The 19,348-nt window shown below is 38.7% G+C and overlaps 1 protein-coding gene across 9 annotated transcripts in view; it reads left to right on the forward strand.

Moving 5' to 3' along the window:
* HIPK3 (homeodomain interacting protein kinase 3) overlaps window positions 1-19,348 on the forward strand; it is a 96,445-nt gene that overhangs the window by 52,869 nt on the left and 24,228 nt on the right. For all 9 annotated transcript variants that reach the window (XM_063095953.1, XM_063095946.1, XM_063095949.1 and 6 more), the window contains exon 3: window positions 18,621-18,744. In XM_063095953.1, the coding sequence (XP_062952023.1) occupies window positions 18,621-18,744 (124 nt within the window). The remainder of the gene's footprint in view (window positions 1-18,620; window positions 18,745-19,348) is intronic.

The following is a 19,348-nucleotide window of genomic DNA, read 5'->3' on the forward strand; positions in this document are numbered from 1 at the left end:
GTCAAGGGTTTGGATACCCTTACAGGCCAGCCACCAAAAAAATAAAATAAAAAGAGAATAGAGGTTGTATTTAAAACTACGTGATTAGGGGCCAGCCCGTGGCTCACTTGGGAGAGTGTGGTGCTGATAACACCAAGGCCACGGGTTTGGATCCCTATATAGGGATGGCCGGTTAGCTCACTTGGGAGAGCGTGGTGCTGACAATACCAAGTCAAGGGTTAAGATACCCTTACCGGTCATCTTAAGAAAACAAAAACCAAAAAACAAAAAAACCGCATGATTAGATGATGTGTTAGTCAGGTTTCTCCAGAGAAGGAGAACCAGTGGGATATTATTAGGGGAATTGGCTCATGTGAATGCTAAGGAGTCCCACAATAGGCCGTCTACAAACTGGCTGCCACTAGCATGGCTCAGTCCAAGTCTGGAAGCCTCAGAACCAGGGAAGCTGATGGTGTGATTCTCAATCCAAGGCCAAAGGCCTGAGAGCCATGGGTGCCTCTGGTGTTAAGTCCTGGAACCCAAAGTCTGAACAATCTCGAGTTTGGATGTCCGTGGACAGGAGAAAAACATGTAGCCCAGCTCTAGCACATAGAGAGATTCACCTTTTCCTCCATTTAAATTTTCTCCAGACCCCCAGCAGATTGGATGGTACCAACCCATATTGAGGGTGGATCTTTCTCACCCAGTTCACTCAGGCTTACATGCTAATGTCTTCTGGAAACACCCTCATAGACACTCAAAAAGACTACTTTACCAGGTTTCTATGTATTCCTTAATGTAATCAAGTTGACACTTAAAATTAGCCATCACAGATGTGATTGCCTAAGGAATTAAAAGTATGTAGATAGAGAAGATAGATTTCCAAAGACTGAGCCTTGGGGGTACCCCTGAATTTAAAGGTTGGAAAAATGAAATGGAACTAGCAAAGGAATCTGAGAAGGGAGTGCTAGTGAGGTAAGGAGGAGAACAAAGAGTTCTGGTGTCCTGGAAGTCAAGTGCAGGTAGTCTCTAAAACATGACTAATCAGCTGTGGTAAATGCTGTGCAAGTCCAGTAAATCAAGGATCAAGGATGGGTGATGCAGTAGCTGATGATAATCTTGACAAGAGCTATTTTGGTGGAATGATAGAGTAATGGAAGCCTGATTAGAGTGAGTTCAAGACAGGGATAGGTGGAGCACAGTTTACAACACCAAGGTCAAGGTTTTGGATCCCCATACTAACCAGCTATTCCCCCCCCCCCCAAAAAAAAGACAGGTAGAATTGGAGGCAGCTTATGTACACAGTGCTTTCAAAAAGGCCTGGTGTAAGTGAGAACAGAAAATGGGGTGATGGCTGAAGGAGGATGTATAACCAAGGGAGTTTTTTCTTTTTTTTTCAAGATGGGCAATGTAGAGTTATCCTACAGAGAGGGAGGTATCGGTGAAGAGAGAGTGGGTAATTGGTGGAGTGATGGACTTCGATAAGTGAGCATGGATGCCTTATAGATAGAAGGGTCACATTGGTGCAAGTGGGCTAGTAAATGTAGTGGGAATGTGGAAGCTGTCTTTCAATTTACGTCTATTATTTCAGTAAAATAAGGTGCAAGGACAACAGTGAGGATGGGGGAGAGGTGGAGATTTGAGAAGAGAGGAGATGTGAATTAGGACAGTGGGAGTATGAAGAGATTTGGGGAATGTAATACTCCTTTACATTTTATACACATTCTTTTACTTAATCCTTTAAATAATTTTCTGAATATGTAAGGTCAGTGAAACCCCGTTTTAAAAATGAAAATACTAAAGTTTGGGTAAATTGCTTGTTAGTGGGGGAGAGCTGTGTGTCTACTCATGAGTGTTTAAAATCTAGCTCTATTTAGATGATTTTCATTACTTGAAATCAGTGCTTCCTTACCAGGCTCCGATATCTGTCTTCCTGATGCTTTTATTCATAGATCTGTATTCCAAATTTTTTAGTACCACTGTAGCATAAAGTTCTTATGAAATTCATGCAAAGGGAATTGCATCCATGAGCCATGTTCTTTTATATTGGATTGCCAGTCTATGGGCAAGAGTCTATGGGCTATTTTCTTTTAGTGCTCTTGTGATTTGATGGATAAGTAGTGCAAGATTAGCTCAATCATAAAATCTGTTGCCTTGAACAAAGTCAAATCAATATTTCCTTTAAATACTAGTACTCGCTTTTCCCTTTTGGGTATACATTCCATCAAAGGCATATTCTTCCAGCACTGGCCAGTTTTCTCTGCGTCAATACTTGTTCTTGGTATAAACCGTCTCTTCTCTGACTTTCTTCAGCACTGGAGTATATTCTTGCTCAGTAGCCTGGTGAGGTGATATGGCCTCACTTGGTTAACTCCTCATTTTTCATAATAGCCAAAAAGTGGGAACACCCAAATGTCTATCACCTGATGAATGGATAAATAAAATGTTGTATGCAATGGAATATTATTCAGCAATAAAAATAAATGAGGTACTGGTACATGCCACAGCGTGGTTGAACATGAGAAACATTATGCCAAATGAAAGAAGCCAGTCACAAAAGACCACATATTATATGATTCCATTTATATGGAATGTCCAGAATAGGCAAATATATAGAGACAGAAAATGTATTTGTGGTAGCCTAGGGATGGGAGAATTTGGGGGAAACGGAGAGTGACTGACTGCTAATGGATGTAGGGTTTCTTTTGGAATGATAAAAATGTTTTAAAATTGATAGTGGTAATGGTTGCACAATTCTGTGAATATACTAAGAACATTGAACTGTACCATTTAAATGGGTGAATTGTATGGTACTTGAATTATATCAATAAATATGTTATTTTAGAAGTGACTTCCACACCTACCTCTTCCTCAGAAAAGACTATTCTGATTTTAGTAGCTTTATAATTATTGAGTTTACCATTTATTCATCCTTTCTAAGTTTGGGCCGCCTTTCTCTGGTATCTTCTTACTGTCAAAAGGAGAGAGAAATATATAGATATACACTTGCATAGGAGTTTCTTCAAGAGAAGGCTGGATGGCTGTAACTTTCAGTCCTACTGACTGATGTTACCTCAAAGAATCATCAGCTACTGGCCCTTAGCTTTGTCATTTCAGAAATTATTTGGTCAGTGTCCTAGACTTGACCCGACCCTGGGTTGTTCTCTCACTAAACTCACAAGAAGCTGAAGTATATAAGCATGATGCTTAGTTTACTAACTTTGATGAGAAATGAAGCTGTTAGGTAGACTAGATAGATATTCATGTTGGCCTTACCATTTTCCATATGTAGAAAAACAAAGTTGTGAGCCATGTTATGATAAATATTTTCTTGATGAGCATGAAATCAGCACACAAGTTCTTAGTTTAGTAGCATTTGTATTGATAACCCAAGGCTTTTACCTGTATTATAAGAATATAATTGTTCCTAGAATCAGATATGAATTCCTGAACCCAGATACCCTTTTTCCTAGGAAGGAAGGGTTTCTTCTGCTAGTAATTGAATATTTGACTTAAAAAAGTAAATAAACTGAATAAAGCAAATAAAATGTTTTTTAATAGACATCTTTTTTTCTGAGTGACAGCCTTTATTTTAATACATTTTTATTCAGAACATCTACTGCCAACATTCTCTTCTAGTACTCTAGCAAAAGTTCCACAAGCCATCCAGAGGCCTGCTTACCCATTTAAAAAAAATTTTTTTTCAACTTATCCCCTTTACCCTATGTTTTATATCAGTGTTTCAAGATTTTAGAGAAGTAGAAAGAATTTTCTCTTAATGGATGTTGAAAATTTTTTCTCTCTTTCTACAACATGATTTAATACTTGATTATATCTAAATATAATTCATTCGTGTACTTCCATACACACACTTAAATATTTTGTCAGTTAATTGTCTATTGAATCTTAAGTATTAATTACAGCAGAGATAGTCAGGAGTACAAGATTCATTGGGCAGATCCCAAATCTGTGGTAGAAAACAAACTAGTTTTTATCCTTTGAATTTATTCTGTCAGATGAGCTATGGGGAGGAAATGGGGTGGTCTTTCCACTGGTCTAACTTTTGGAGTCTAGGGCCTTGGTTCTCAAATTTGGCTCTCTCTCTCTCTCTCTTTCTCTCTCTCTCTCTCTCTCTCTCTCTATATATATATATATATATTCTTTTTTTAAAAAAAATTGATTATACATATTCATGGGACACAAAGCTGACCATCACCACCTGTGCCCAAGATATGATGATCAGATCAATACTATCAGCATGCCCATTACCACAAATTGCAGTTATGGTGTCCCCCATCCAACCTCTCCCTGGCCTTCCTCCTATTTCCCTCCTCCACCCTGGCAATGCTAGGTATGTTCTCTCCTTCAAAAGTCTGATGCACCACTGTGGTCTTACCTACTTTCTTTATCTCTTAACTCCCACTTATAAGTGAGGACATGTGGTATTTTTCCCTTTGCACCTGGCTTATTTCACTTAACATAATTTTCTCCAAGCTCATCCCTGTTGCTCTGAATGGCAGAGTTTCATTCTTTTTTATGGCAGAGTAGTATTCTGTAGTGTATACATACCACATTTTCCTTATCCAGTCGTCCATCGATGGACATTTAGGTTGGTTCCATATCTTGGCTATTGTAAATAGAACTACAGTGAACATGGGAGTGCATGTGTCCCTTCAACATGATGATTTCTGCTCCTTTGAATATATAGCTAGAAGTGGGATTGCTGGATTGTATGGTAGATCTATCTGTAGTTGTTTGAGGAACCTTCAGACTGTTCTCCATAGTGGCTGTCCTAATTTACAGTCCCACCAACAGTGCAGGAGAGTTCCCCTCTCCACACATTCTTGCTAGCATTTATTACTCAGTCTTTTTGATTATAGCCAGTCTAACGGGTTGAGATGATATCTCAGTGTGGTTTTAATTTCTATTTCCCTGATGATATGTGATGTTGAGCATTTTTTCAAGTACCTGTTGGCCATTCCTATGTCTTCCTTTGAAAAATGCCTATTCTGCTCCTTTGCCCATTTTTTAATTGAGTTATTTATTTATTTTTACTTTGTAGGTATTTCAGTTCCTTGTATATTCTGGATATTAATGCCTTGTTGGAGGTATAGTTTGCAAATATTTTTCTCCCATTCTGTAGGTTGTTGTTTCACACTGTTGTTTACTTTAGTGTGCAAAAGCCTTTTAGTTTGAAATAATCCCATTTACTTATTTTTTTCTTTTGTTGCTGGTGCTTTTGGGCTTTTATTCATAGTCTTTGTCCAGTCCTACTTCCTGAAGTGTTTCCCCTACGTTTGGCATTAGTAGTTTTATAGTTTCAGTTCTTATACTTAAGTCTTTAATTGATTTTGAGTTGATTTTGGTATATGGCAAGAGGTGCAGGTCTACTTTCATTCTTCTGCATATGGATGTCTAGTTTTCCCAGCACCATTTACTGAAGAGGCAGTCTTTTCCCCAATGTATGTTCTTGTTTTCTTTGTCAAAGAAAAAACTGACAGTTGGCTGTCAGTCTTTGGGTTGATTTCTGGGTTATCTATTCTGTTCCATTGGTCTCAGTGTCTATTTTTATGTGGGTACCATGCTGTTTTGGTTACTATAGCTTTGTAGTATAATTTGAAGTCAGGTAGTATTATGCATCTGGCTTTATTGTTTTTTGCTCAGGATTGCTTTGGCTATTCAGGGTCTTTTGTTGTTCCATGTGAATGTTAGGATTGATTTTTCTTTTTCTGTGAAGAATGTCATTGGTATTTTGATGGAGATTGCATTGAATCTATAGATCACTTTGGGTAGTATGGACATTTTCACAATGTTAGTTCTTCTAAACCAAGAGCGTGGAATGCCTTTACATCTTTTTGTGTCTACTTTTTATTTCTTTATTGATTTATAGTTCTCATTGTAGAGATCTTTCACCTCCTTGGTTAAATTGATTCCTAGGTATTTTATTTTTTTGGTGACTATTGTAAATGAGCTTACTTTCTTGATTCCTCTTTCTGTTAGCTTGTTATTGGAGATATAAATGCAACTGATTTGGGGGCATTGATTTTACATCCTGCAAAATTACTGAAATTATTAATCAGCTCTAAGAGTTTTTGGTAGTTCTTTAGGTTTTTCTGTATATAGGATCATGTCATCTGCAAACAGGGACAGTTCGACTTCTTCTTTTCCTATCTGGATACCCTTTATTTCTTTCTCTTGCCTGATTGCTCTGGCTAGTACTTGCAATACTATGTTAAGTAGGAGTGGTGAGAGTGGGCATCCTTGTCTTGTTTCTCTTCTAAAGGGAAAAGCCTTTAGTTTTTCCCCATTCAGGATGATATTGGTGGTGTGTTGTAAATAGCTTTTGTTTTGTTGAAATGCTTTCCATCTATAATTTGCTAAGAATCTGTATCATGAAGGGATGTTGAATTTTGTCAAATGCTTTTTCTGCATCTATTGAGATAATCATATGGTTTTTGTCCTTGATTTTGTCAATGTAGTGTATCACATTTATTGACTTGAATATGTTGAACCGTCCTTGCATCCCTGGGATGAATCCCACTTGATCACAGTGTATAATTTTTTTGATGTGTTGCAGTTTTCTGATTGCTAGTATTTTGTTGAAGATTTTTGTGTCTGTGTTCACCAGAGATATTGGCCTATAGTTTTCTTTTTTGTTGTGACTTTGGTTTGGTGTCAAGGTGATGCTGGCCTCATAGAATGGAGAGTGGCCTCTGTTTCAATTTTTTGGAATAGTTTAAAGAGAATTGGTATTAAATCCTCTTTACAGGTTTCTAGGACTCAGCAGTAAAGCCGTCTAGTCCTGGGCTTTTCTTTGTTGGGAGACTGCCGATTATTGATTCAGTCTCATTGCTTGTTATTGATCTGTTCAGGTTTTCTGTTTCTTCTTGGTTCAGTCTTGGTAGTTTGTATGTGTCCAGAAATTTAACCATTTCCTCCAGGTTTTCAAATTTGTTGGCGTATAGTTGCTTGTAATGTTCTCTAATAATTTTTTTGTATTTCTGTGGTATGTGTTTTAATATCTCCTTTTCCATTTCCGATTTTTGTAATTTGGGTTGTCTCTCTCTTTTTAAATTAATAATTAGGCAATGGTTTTATCTTCTATTTTGATTATCTTCTCAAAAAACCAACTTTTTGTTTCATTGATCATTTGTATTGTTTTTGGGTTCTCTATATCATTTAGTCCTGCTCTGATCTTAATTATTTCTTTCCATCAACTAACTTTGGGATTGGATTGTTTTTGTTTTTCTAGTTCTTAGAGGTGTAGCATTAGGTTGTTTACTTGAAATCTTTCTGTATTTTGATGTAAGCATTAATTGCTATAAACTTCCTTCTTAGTACTGCTTTTGCAGTATCCCACAGGTTTTGATATAATGTGTCTTTATTTTCACAGGTTTCTAGGAATTTTTTGACTTCCTGTTTAATTTCTTTTTGGACCCATAGGTCATTCAGCAGCCTATTGTTTAATTTTCATGTATTTGTATAGTCCTGAGTTTCACTTGTCACTGATTTCTAGTTTTAGTCTGTTGTGGTCTGAAAAAATACTTGAGATGATTTCAACTTTTTAAAAAGTTATTGAGACTTGATTTGTGACCTAACATGTGGTCTGTCATCGAGAATGTTCCATGTGTTGATGAGAAGAATATATATTCTATAGTTGTTGGATAAGATATTCTATAGATATCTGCCAGATCCAGTTGGTCTAAAGTGTAGTTTAAATCCTGTGTTTCTCAGTTGATTTGTTGCCTGGAAGATCTGTGCAATGATGAGAGAAGGGTATTCAGGTCCCCCACTATTATTATATTGGGGTCTGTCTCTTTCTTTAGGTCTAATAGTGTTTGCTTTATATATCTAGGTGCTCCAGTGTTGGGTGCATATGTATTTATGATGTGTCTTTCTGCTGGATAGATCTGTTTATCATTATATAGTGGCCTTTTTTGTCTCTTTTTATGGTTTTTGGTTTAAAGTCTGTTTTATCCAATATAAGAATAGCTACATCTTCTCGTTCTTGGTTTCCATTTGCATGGTGTTTCTTTTTCCATCCTGTAACTATTAGTTGTGTACATCTTTACAGGTGAGGTGAATCTCTTGAAGACAGCATATAGTTGGATCTAGCTTTTTGATCCAGTCCCTCAGTCTGTGTCTTGATTGTGGAGTTTAATCCATTTACTTTTAGGGTTGTTATTGAGAGATATTGTCTTACTCATGGCATTTGTTCAGATGTTTTAATATCTTTTGTTCCTATCTTCCCTTTTTACTGTTTGTCATCAATGTTTGTTGGTTTTTTTGAGGTGGTAAGATTTAGTTTCTTTTTCTTTCTCATTTGCATTTGTGTTTTACCAGTGGGTTTTGTTCTTTCTTGTGTACTTGTGGTAGTGATTATTGTTTTTTGGAAGCCACATACAGGACTCCCTTGAGAATTCCTTTGCAGAGCTGGTCATGTGGTGATGAACTCCTGTAATTTTTGTTTGTCTGTTAAATACACTATTTCCCCCTCATTTCTGAAGGATAGCTTGCTGGGTATAGTATTCATGGCTGGCAATTTTTTTCTTTTAGTATTTCTTTTTTTTTTTTTTTTTTTTTTTTTTACTATTTTCAACATGTCTTTTTTTTTTTTTTTTTGTCGATATACATTGTGGCTGATTATTACTCCCCATCACCAAAACCTCCCTCCCTTCTCCCTTCCCCCCAACAATGTCCTTTCTGTTTGCTTGTCGTATGAACTTCAAATAATTGTGGTTGTTATATCTTCTCCCCCCCCCCCCCCCCGGTTTTTGTGTGTGTGTGTGTGTATTTATGTATCCTGGTTACTTCAAGTAACATTTAATTTTTAGCTCCCACCAATAAGTGAGAACATGTGGTATTTCTCTTTCTGTGCCTGACTTGTTTCACTTAATATAATTCTCTCAAGGTCCATCCATGTTGTTGCAAATGGCAGTATTTCATTCGTTTTTATAGCTGAGTAGTATTCCATTGTGTAGATGTACCACATTTTCCGTATCCACTCATCTGATGATGGGCATTTGGGCTGGTTCCAACTCTTGGCTATTGTAAAGAGTGCTGCGATAAACATTGGGGAACAGGTATACCTTCGACTTGATGATTTCCATTCCTCTGGGTATATTCCCAACAGTGGGATAGCTGGGTCGTATGGTAGATCTATCTGCAATTGTTTGAGGAACCTCCATACCATTTTCCATAGAGGCTGCACCATTTTGCAGTCCCACCAACAATGTATGAGAGTTCCTTTTTCTCCGCAACCTCGCCAGCATTTATCATTCATAGTCTTTTGGATTTTAGCCATCCTAACTGGGGTTAGATGGTATCTCAATGTGGTTTTGATTTGCATTTCCCGGATGCTGAGTGATGTTGAGCATTTTTTCATATGTCTGTTGGCCATTTGTATATCTTCCTTAGAGAAATGCCTACTTAGCTCTTTTGCCCATTTTATAATTGGGTTGCTTGTTTTCTTCTTTTAAAGTTGTTTGAGTTCCTTGTATATTCTGGATATTAATCCTTTGTCAGATGTATATTTTGCAAATATTTTCTCCCACTCTGTTGGTTGTCTTTTAACTCTTTTAATTGTTTCTTTTGCTGTGCAGAAGCTTTTTAGTTTGATATAATCCCATTTGTTTATTTTTCCTTTGGTAGCCCGTGCTTTTGGGGTCGTATTCATGAAGTCTGTGCCCAGTCCTATTTCCTGAAGTGTTTCTCCTATGTTTTCTTTAAGAAGTTTTATTGTTTCAGGGTGTATATTTAAATCCTTAATCCATTTTGAGTTGATTTTAGTATATGGTGAGAGGTATGGGTCTAGTTTCATTCTCCTGCATATGGATATCCAGTTATCCCAGCACCATTTGCTGAAGAGGCAGTCCCTTCCCCAGTGAATAGGCTTGGTGCCTTTGTCAAAGATCAGTTGGAAGTAAGTGTGTGGGTTGATTTCTGGATTCTCTATTCTATTCCATTAGTCAGTGTTTCTGTTTTTATGCCAGTACCATACTGTTTTGATTATCATAGCTTTGTAGTATAGCTTAAAGTCAGGTAGTGTTATGCCTCCAGCTTTATTTTTTTTGCTGAGCATTGCTTTGGCTATGCGTGGTCTTTTATTGTTCCATATAAATGTCTGAATAGTTTTTTCCATTTCTGAGAAAAATGTCTTTGGAATTTTGATGGGGATTGCATTGAATTTGTATATCACTTTGGGTAGTATGGACATTTTCACTATGTTGATTCTTCCAATCCAAGAGCATGGGATATCTTTCCATCTTCTTGTATCCTCTCTAATTTCTCTCAGCAGTGGTTTGTAGTTCTCATTATAGAGATTTTTCACCTCCTTGGTTAACTCAATTCCTAAGTAATTTATTTTTTTGGTGGCTATTGTAAATGGGCAGTCTTTCTTGATTTCTCTTTCTGCATGTTCACTATTGGAGAAAAGAAATGCTACTGATTTTTGTGTGTTGATTTTGTATCCTGCTACTGTGCTGAAATCATTTATCAATTCCAAGAGTTTTTTTGTAGAGGTTTTAGGCTCTTCGATATATAGGATCATGTCATCTGCAAACAGGGACAGTTTGACTTCATCTTTTCCAATCTGGATGCCCTCTATTTCCTTCTCTTCTCTGATTGCTCTGGCTAGTACTTCCAACACTATGTTGACTAGGAGTGGTGAGAGTGGGCATCCTTGTCTAGTTCCTGTTCTTAAAGGAAAAGCTTTCAGCTTTTCCCATTCAGGATGATATTGGCAGTGGGTTTGGCATATATAGCTTTAATTATGTTGAGATACTTTCCCTCTATACCTAACTTATAGAGGGTCTTTGTCATGAATGAGTGCTGAACTTTATCAAATGCTTTTTCAGCATCTATAGAGATGATCATATGGTCCTTGTGTTTGACTTTATTAATATGGTGTATCACATTTATTGATTTGCGTATGTTGAACCAACCTTGCATCCCTGGGATGAATCCCACTTGATCACGATGAATAATTTTACGTATGTGTTGCTGTATTCTGTTTGCTAGTATTTTAGTGAGGATTTTTTTTTTTTTTTTTTAAAGATGACCGGTAAGGGGATCTTAACCCTTGACTTGGTGTTGTGAGCACCACGCTCAGCCCGTGAGCGAACCGGCCATCCGTATATGGGATCCGAACCCGGGGCCTTGGTGTTCTCAGCACCACACTCTCCCGAGTGAGCCACGGGCCGGCCCTTTTAGTGAGGATTTTTGCATCTATATTCATCAAGGATATCGGCCTGTAGTTTTCTTTTTTGGTTATATCTTTACCTGGTTTTGGTATCAGGATGATGTTTGCTTCATAGAATGAGTTTGGGAGATTTGTGTCCGTTTCAATCTTTTGGAATAGTTTGTAAAGAATCGGTGTCAATTCCTCTTTGAATGTTTGGTAAAATTCTGCTGTGAATCCATCTGGTCCTGGGCTTTTCTTTGTTGGGAGCCTTCTGATAACAGCTTCAATCTCCTTTATTGTTATTGGTCTGTTCAAATTTTCTACGTCTTCACGGTTCAGTTTGGGGAGCTTGTGTGTGTCCAGAAATTTATCCATTTCCTCCAGATTTTCAAATTTGTTGGCGTATAGTTGGTTATAGTAGTCTCGAATGATTCCTTGTATTTCAGATGAATCAGTTGTAATATCGCCTTTTTCATTTCTAATTTTTGTTATTTGAGTCTTCTCTCTTCTTTTTTTGTTAGCCATGCTAATGGTTTGTCAATTTTATTTATCTTTTCAAAAAACCAACTTTTTGATTCGTTGATCTTTTGAATTGTTTTTTGGTTTTCAATTTCATTCAGTTCTGCTCTGATCTTAATGATTTCTTTCTGTCTGCTAACTTTAGGTTTGGATTGTTCTTGTTTTTCTAGTTCTTTAAGGTGAAGTGTTAGGTTGTTCACTTGCCATCTTTCCATTCTTCTGAAGTGAGCGTTTAATGCGATGAATTTTCCCCTCAATACTGCTTTTGCAGTATCCCACAGGTTTTGGTATGATGTATCATTGTTTTCATTAGTTTCAATAAATTTTTTGATTTCCTGCTTGATTTCTTCTTGGATCCATATGTCATTAAGTAGAATGCTGTTTAATTTCCATGTGTTTGTATAGTTTCCAGAGTTTCGTTTGTTATTAATTTCTAGTTTTAATCCATTGTGGTCTGAGAAGATACATGGGATAATTCCAATTTTTTTGAATTTATTGAGACTTGATTTGTGACCTAATATGTGATCTATCCTGGAGAATGATCCATGTGCTGCTGAGAAGAATGAATATTCTGAGGTTGTTGGGTGGAATGTTCTGTAGATATCTGCCAAGTCCAATTGGTCTAGAGTCTTGTTTAGATCTTGTGTTTCTCTACTGATTCTTTGCCTAGATGATCTGTCTAATATTGACAGTGGGGTGTTCAGGTCCCCTGCTATTATGGTATTAGTGTCTATTTCCTTCTTTAGGTCTAATAGAGTTTGTTTTATAAATCTGGCTGCTCCAACATTGGGTGCGTACATATTTATGATTATTATGTCTTCTTGATGGATCAGTCCTTTTATCATTAAGTAGTGTCCCTCATTGTCTCTTTTTATGGTTTTTAGTTTAAAGTCTGTTTTGTCAGATATAAGAATAGCTACTCCAGCTCGTTTTTCTTTTCTGTTTGCATGGTAAATCTTTTTCCATCCTTTCACTCTTAGTCTGTGTGAATCTTTATGGGTGAGGTGGTCTCTTGTAGGCAGCATATAGTTGGGTCCTCCTTTTTGATCCAGTCAGCCAGTCTGTGTCTTTTGATTGGGGAGTTTAAGCCTTTTACATTAAGAGTTGTTATTGAATAGTGTTGATTTATTCCTAGCATTTTATTGGTCGTTTGGTTGTCTTAGGTGTCTTTTGTTCCTTGCTTTCTGATTTACTGTTTGTTTTCTGTGTTTGTTGGTTCCTTAGGTTGTAGATAGTGTTTTTGTTTGTTTGTTTTCTCTTCATGGATGCCATTTTTATTATACTAGTGGGTATTGATTTTTCTTGGGTTTTTATGGCAGTGGTAGTTATTTTTCAGGAACCAAACCCAGTACTCCCTTGAGAATTTCTTGTAAGGGTGGTCATGTGGTGGTGAACTCCTGCAGTTTTTGTTTGTCTGAGAAATATACTATTTGCCCTTCATTTTGGAAGGATAGCCTTGCAGGGTAGAGTATTCTTGGCTGGCAATCTTTGTCTTTTAGTATTTTGAAAATATCATCCCATTCCTTTCTAGCTTTTAGGGTTTGTGATGAGAAGTCTGATGTTAGCCTGATTGGGGCTCCCTTATAGGTGATTTGACGCTTCTCTCTTGCAGCTTTTAAGATTCTCTCTTTGTCTCTGAGTTTTGCCAGTTTGACTATGACATGTCTTGGAGAAGGCCTTTTTGGGTTGAATACGTTTGGAGATTGTTGAGCTTCCTGGATCTGAAGATCTGTGATTTTTCCTATACCTGGGAAGTTTTCTGCCACTATTTTGTTGAATATGTTTTCAATGCAATCTCCATTTTCCTCCCCTTCTGGAATACCCATGACTCTGATATTTGAGCGCTTGAGGTTGTCTGATATCTCTCTCAGATTTTCTTCAATGTCCTTGATTCTTTTTTCTTTCTTTTTGTCTGCTTGTGTTATTTCAAACAGCCCATCTTCAAGTTCAGAGGTTCTCTCTTCAACTTCGGCAAGCCTGCTGGTTAAACTCTCCGTTGTGTTTTTTATTTCACTGAATAACTTCTTCAGTTTGGCAAGTTCTGCTACATTTTTTTTCGGGGCATTGACTTCCTTGTACATTTCCTCTTTCAGGTCCTGTATACTTTTCCTCATTTCATCATGATGTCTAGCTGAGTTTTCTTGTATCTCATTCAGTTTCCTTAGAATTATCACTCGAAATTCCTTGTCAGTTATTTCAGTGGCTTCTTGTTCTATAGGATCTAGAGTTTGAAATTTATTAACTTTTGGTGGTGTACTTTCTTGATTTTTTGTATTTCTGGTATCTTTTTTTTGGTGTTTATTCATTGTGGCAGGGGGTTTCACAGACCACCAGTTTGAGACTAATGACTAACTAGGATGTTGCTGTGGTTGCCAATTTCGTATGGCTCCCTCCGTGACTGGTCAGTTGGCCTCTAGTGCCTTATGTGTGTGGTTGCCTCGGGTCTTGGGCTTCTCCGGGGAGCCACCTTTCTGGTCAGCTTAGACTCTGCTGGGCTGGTGGATCACGTACCACAGGGTGTGTGATCTCTGTTGAGCTTTCACTTCCTGTGCAGGACTTCTCCCTGTTCCGTGTGCTCTGGCCCAGGCTGTTGGATCGTGCAGTGGCGACCCCACCGGGTGTGTGGTTTCTGTCGAGTCTCCGCCTCCCAGGTTGCACGTCTCCCCACTCTGTGCACACTGTGCTGGGCTGGGGCGTGTCTTCTGCGCCCCTCTTCTATCAGCTGGGCCTTCAAGACCCTGCTCGGCACCGCCTCGCCCAGGAAGTCTACCAGGTTTCTGCTAGGCACAGACGACCGGTCTCTCTGGGTGCCTTTGTAGCACTGTGTAGATCTTTCTCAGGGCTTGTTCACCTTTGTATCCCCCCGGCATAGACCGAATCTAGCGCCCACCTTCAGCCAGCTCTCTGGCAGGTTCAAGTGGACCTGGGAACTCTCCTACCCCACTAATCCCAACTAGAAATTGGTTAGGCTTTTTTCCGAACTGGTGGCTGCAGAGATGGTATCTGCCTCCCAGTAACAGGAAGTTTACCGGGGGCCGGAGTCCAGGGTGTGGTGGAGTGACAGTCGGCCCGCCCGCCCGTACTTCCTTGCCCTCCGACACTGGCCGGGGACTCCCCCCTCCACCAGCCCCGCCAGGGAACCGCGGAGGGAGTGGGAGGGGAGGCCGGCCGCAGGCTCCAGAAAGCCCCACGCCGGGCCAAGCAAGTGGGAAGGCTCAGTGATGGCCGAGCCGGGCGGAGCTGCCAGCACCTGGGAAAATAGAGGCAGCCCCGGGGCGGTGAGTGGCCTGGTGGTGCAGGCGGGAGCCGGGTGGGCGTAATCCCCCCCCCCCCCCCGAACAGAGCTGGGCCAGGGGTCGCTCACAGTGTTGTGCCAGGTCGGGTGTTCACTCTCTGTCTCTGGTTTGCCGCCTTCCCCATTCTCGGCCGCTGCCGCCTCGGGCTGTTCAGTCGCGGCTCGGCTCGGGCGCTCCCAGGAATCTTCTTTAATGCCGGCCTGAAACCTCGAATCCTGAATAGGGCAGCTGGCCGCCTTCAGCGCGGCCCCGTCCTCTGGGATCCTGTCTGCATCCACAGCAGCCCTGGCGCCGTGTTCCCTGTTTCGAGACTCGCTTTTGCAGCTAAGAAACAGTTCTTTTCCTGCTCCACACTTCAAAGCTGTTGCCTGTAAGTGAGGCACCCTCTCCTGCTGGGGGCAAAGTGGCGGTCACCCCCCACGACCGGTCAGCAGCAGCGGTCCTCCCTTAAGAGATGGCGAGAGGAAGGTCCACAAGTTTCCCGGGTGCCTGAGGCCCAGTGGCCGCCTTTCCACCTCAGCTACTCCGCGCCAACCGCCGCAGCCACCGACATCTTGAACTCCTCTTTTAGTATTTCGAATATGTCATCCCATTTTCTTCTTACCTGTAGAGTTTCAGTTGAGAAGTCTGCTGTTAGTCTGATGGGTGCTCCATTGTAAGTGACTTGACACTTTTCTCTTGCTGCTTTTAGGATTCTTTCTTTGTCTTTGAGTTTTGCCAGTTTGACTGTAATGTGTCTTGGAGAAGATCTTTTTGGATTGAATCAGTTTGGAGATCTTTGTGCTTCCTGGATCTGAAGATCTGTGTCTCTTCCTATACCTGTGATGTTTTCCATTATTATTTCACTGAATAGATTTTCAGTGCATTTACCTTTCTCCTCCCCTTCTGGAGCACCCACGATTTAGATGTTTATGTACATAAGGTTGTCTGCTAGCTCTCTTAGACTTTCTTTATCCTTAAAAATTTTTTTTTCCTTTTTTTGTCCACCTAGGTTATTTCATAAAGACCATCTTTGAGTGTGGACATTTTTTCTTCTGCTTGCTCTAATCTGCTACTTAAGCTCTTGGTTGTGTTTTTTATTTCATTGAATGCATATCTCAGTTCCAGGAGTTCTGCTACATTCTTTTTTAATGTATTAATCTCTTTGTAAATTTCCTTCTTCATATCCTGGATATTTTTTCTCATTTCATTGTGTTGTCTAACTGAGTCCTCTCTTATCTAATTGAGTTTTCTAAGACAATTTACTCAGTTCCTTGTCAGTCATTTCAGGGGTTTTCTGTTCTGTAGGGTCTGGTACTCAAGAATTACTAAATTCCTTTGGGGGTGACATATTTTCTGTGCTTTTGTTTTTTTGTACTTCTGGTGTCTCTACATTGATTTCTGGTCGTCTGGTAGATCAGTTGCTTCTTCTATTACTCTGTAGTGGACTTTGAGCCTCTTTCCAAGCTCCTTGAGTGACTCCTTATGTGGATGAAATCAGATGCACCGTGGTTGTGGATGTTACTGTGGTAGAAAGCTGTCCTTGCAGCAATAGAAGCTGCAGTGGTGGCTGTTGTGGTCCACCTCTGCAGATGATGTACAAGGCCTCCCCGGTAGCAGCAGCACAGAGTCCTGCCTTCTGTGCAGGCGCGGTAGGGTGGGTTGGCCAAGTTTGGCTATATGTTGAAACCACCCTTGGAGCTTTAAAAAATACTAATTCCTAAGTCCCATCCCCAGGGTTTCTGGTTTGATTGGTACAGGGTGTGACCAGGTTCAAGTGATTGTAATGTGCAGCCAAGACTGACAAACACTGCTTTAGTAGATAATGACAAGGGGTAGTCTCAGTTAAGAAATGAACAGAAGGTTTATTCTGTTTAACTGTAGAGAATGCCTGGGAACCATCCCAACAGTAATGAGGATATATGTCTCCTTGATCTTGGTATTAAAGTACTATTCTCCACTAAAAGAAACCAGGGATCCTTGGAGAAATGGCTACTTCTGCGGCTGGAGCAGGGAAAGAACAAGATGAGCCTGGAATATTTTGCTGTGTCAGAAAGCAAAGAAATAATCAAAGAGTGATGTGGACATGTCAAAAGAAAGTTTGAGGGAATTCTGACTGGAAAAATTTGAGTATCAAAATAAATAATTGCAGTAATGGATTATAACCTATTGAATATATGAATCCGTTGATCTGTACTCAAAAAGGTAAATAAATGAATAAATTGAAAGTTTGATAAGAAAAGTGTTACTTACATAGTTTCAAATTGAAACCCCACAATTCTTAATTACAGAGGGAAAAGGAGGACTTTAATAGTGGAGGAAGTTAATAGTGAAGAAATATAGCAGACATCACATTAATCAAGTGATCAAAGTGAAAATTATTAGTAATGGAACATATCAAAATTATGTGCTACCTCATAGAATATAATGAGAAAACATCACTTCTGTGATATTCCTCTCAAAGATTTATAACCTGAATCTGATTATGATGAAACATCAAACAAACCCACACTGAGGGACATTTCTACAAATAACTGATCCGTAATATCTTATGCCAGGGTCCTGGAAATCAAGGAAAGACTGAGGAACGATTCCATATTGAAAAAATGATATGACAACTAAATGCAATGTATGATTCTGAGTTGGATACTTTTGCCAAAAAGGGACACTGTTAGTAAAGTTGGCCAAACTTGAATGCAGCCTGAGGCTTAGATGGTATAGATGTATCAGTGTTCATTTCCTGATTTTGATGATTATATTGTGGTTATGTAGGAGAATATTCTTGTTTGTAGGAAATATAAAGTATACAGTAATTTGGAAAATTATTTTCAGTGGTTTAAGAAAACAAATATTCATTGTACCATTCTTGCAACTTCTGTAAGATTGAGATTGTTTTAAAATTAAAAACACGTGCACACATGCAGACACAAATCTAGGATAACTGTGATGTGTGTGACTTCCTTTGGAATTACACAGCTGTATGTGGAAACTTTCTTAGGATTTTAATCTTCTCATGGGAAATCGATGTGAAGTAGCAGAGGAATTTATCTGGCAATGATATATTTTATGGAGTACATTTTCCAAATATCCAAAGACTGTTAAGTGCTAAAATGCTTTTTAACTGTTTTGCTGTTTCTTATACTTTTCTGCCTTTTAAAACAGTATACATTGAACTTAGTTTTGTCTCTTTTGGTTGACTGATGGCTCCAATTATGTGAATATTTATTATTATGTTCTGAAGTAATATTTACTTTTAGCCTTTGGGGTTTTTGTTTTGCTTTGTTTTGGTCTTATCAATGTCTGGTTTTCAGTTCTGTTAATGTCATAGTGCATGTATTTATTAGTTTGCCAATTCTCTTTCTAGTGTGTTATTTCTAACCTGCTGTAGTCTCAGAAATAAGATCTATGTGTTTTTTCTTTTTTAAAAAATGTAAAACTCCTTATAGGGTAAAGGATTATGGTAATGAGACTGCATAGTGATGTTTTACTAATAGTGTCCTTTTCAGCTTAATTCAAGATTATGGCGAGGTTTCAAAGAGTTCTGAAAGAGTGAAGAGTTATTATAAATAGAACATGATCCCTCTGTCGTTTTACTAACTTTTCTTAGAATATCAGATGAAATCATGTAATTTTAAAGGAACCCCCCCCCTTTTTTTTAATTTCAGAGCTCCAGAAATTATATTGGGGTTGCCATTTTGTGAAGCCATAGACATGTGGTCATTGGGATGTGTGATTGCAGAATTATTCCTCGGATGGCCGCTCTACCCAGGAGCCTTGGAGTATGATCAGGTAATAGAACTGTCATGGTAATCTAGTAGAATGGTAGAAAGTAAAGAATAATAATAGATTTATAGGAATGCATGGCTGCAGATATTTAATACATATGAAAATCTTTTTAAAATAAAGTGGCAAAACTTGGGGTCTTATAGAAATTAAGTTCAAGATCTCAAAATTAGTACTTGATTTTAAAAACTCTTTTATAATGCTGAAGCAAGTTTTCATAAACAGAGTTACAATTTATACGCCCCCAAAATCAGTTTTGTAAAATTCTTGGGAGAATTTTTTGCATCACATTTTTATATTATAGACATAAAAAGGCCTAGATTGGGTCCATTTAAATGAGTGTGCTTTGCTTTGGTGACAGACTTGATGATGTATGAAATGTTAGCCCCTCCCAAGGAGTAAAACCTCCTAAAAGGCATCATAACTTTTGATCTTAAACCAATAGCCATTATTAGTGTTAAGTACCTCTGTCACGTGAACCTTCTTCAGTCTTTTCAGTGGTTTGTGAATGGTGCTGAAAGTGTAGTTTAGCACTTTTAATGATTCTCAGTAGAATCCAGCAAATTACGTTAAATGCACTTTTCATGGTAATTTTCAGGTAGGTTCATTA

This window comes from Cynocephalus volans, chromosome 4, assembly GCF_027409185.1.
Source record: "Cynocephalus volans isolate mCynVol1 chromosome 4, mCynVol1.pri, whole genome shotgun sequence".
In the NCBI taxonomy this organism is placed as follows: Eukaryota; Metazoa; Chordata; class Mammalia; order Dermoptera; family Cynocephalidae; genus Cynocephalus; species Cynocephalus volans.